The sequence below is a fragment of the Pelophylax lessonae genome, assembly GCF_965119305.1.
Source record: "Pelophylax lessonae genome assembly, chromosome: 11".
Taxonomy (NCBI): domain Eukaryota; kingdom Metazoa; phylum Chordata; class Amphibia; order Anura; family Ranidae; genus Pelophylax; species Pelophylax lessonae.
This window is the reverse complement of record NC_138778.1, coordinates 134,248,741-134,250,286: the sequence shown is the minus strand read 5'-3', so window position 1 is coordinate 134,250,286 and position 1,546 is coordinate 134,248,741. Positions and strand designations below refer to the sequence as shown.

The 1,546-nt window shown below is 34.0% G+C and overlaps 1 protein-coding gene across 1 annotated transcript; it reads left to right on the top strand.

Annotated features, from left to right (window-relative positions):
• Positions 1-380: 380 nt before the first annotated feature.
• LOC309567015 (olfactory receptor 5AR1-like) lies at positions 381-1,313 on the top strand (the record flags this gene model as incomplete). Its single annotated transcript, XM_082272332.1, has 1 exon — positions 381-1,313. The coding sequence occupies one exon, from the start codon at positions 381-383 to the stop codon at positions 1,311-1,313; it is 933 nt and encodes a 310-aa protein (XP_082128458.1).
• Between the last annotated feature and the right edge of the window lie 233 nt (positions 1,314-1,546).

Below are 1,546 nucleotides of genomic sequence, written 5' to 3'. Positions count from 1 at the left end.
ACTTTTCTCTGTCTTATAAATGATGGACAATGGATATTACACTCTGCGAATATCTGACAATTTTGGTGAAGAATTATATCATTTAACATCAATGATAGTAACAAGAAATCGATTCATATTTTCTGTGCACAATTTCAGTCAACATCTTAACTTGTGCTGGTAGAATTTCTCATTTCATATTTTAGATTGTCATAAATCAAGTCTTCTTTTAAAACACAGAATAGCGTGAATTGTATTTTATTTGTAGGTTTCAGTTGTTCTTTAAAAAAAAAAAGAAAAATTCTAAACATAAATCTTGATTTTGCATTGTTTTGGATGATTACCAGCCAAAACATAGATAAGATTAACTTTTTTCCTATTTAAAACGTAAATATATTGGAATGGGAAATCAGACATTACTGAAGGAGTTATTTCTTTCTGGACTGTCTGACCTTCCGACTCTTCAGCTCCCTCTCTTTCTCTTTTTCCTTCTCACCTACCTTTTGACAATAATCTGGAATTTGCTGATAATTTTCCTCATAGTCACTAACTCTCACCTCCATGTACCTATGTATTTCTTCATTGGGAACCTGGCTGGTTTGGACCTCTCTTATTCCTCATTAACCGTCCCACGAATATTATTTGACCTTCACGCCAACGCAAGAAAAATTTCCATAAAGGCCTGTATAACCCAAGTCTTCTTCTTTATATTCTTTGCCAGTTGTGAGGCTTTTCTGTTAACTGTCATGTCCTATGATCGATATACCGCCATTTGTAAGCCATTACATTACACACAGATCATGAGTTGGAAAATGTGTGCACAGTTGGTGTCCATTGTGTTGTGTCTCAGCATTACCCATTCTTTAAGTCACACACTTTATTCCTTAAAATTAACATTTTGTGGATCAGATATTATAGAAAGCTTCTTCTGTGACCTTCCACAAATGTTTAAGATCTCCTGCAGTGACATCTACTTCAACATTGTGCTTATTCTTCTCTTGGGTGGCTTCCTTGGAGTTGGTTCTCTCGTGTTGACCTTCTTGTCCTATGCCTATATATTTAAAACAGTTCTTAAGATTCAAGTTAAGGGTAATAGGAGTAAAGTTTTCTCTACTTGTACCTCTCACCTAACAGTGGTCTTTGTATATTTTGGCTCCATTTTTTTTAATTATTTTTGGCCAAGTTCTTATCGTAACTCTTCCGGTGACAAAGTTGTGTCTGTGTTTTACACAGTGATCCTTCCTCTCCTTAATCCTCTCATCTACAGTCTGAGGAACAAGGATTTTAAAACAGCATTTAAAAATGTTTTCAGAATTATCTCACCACTGAAATAGAGATATATAAAGAAAGAAACATACTTTTCATGACCTATGTAGGAAAGCCATTAAACAGATATTTGTTTTAAGTGTGCATCTCTAATCAGGAATCTTTCTTATGTTTGTTTGTTTTGGATAGCATTTAAATTTTGTTTAAACCTCCATTACCACAGACCTCAACCATTACCATGAACTCAACACTAGGGGAGGAAACATGATATTAAATTAATAGAAATATCTTCAGTTAAAAC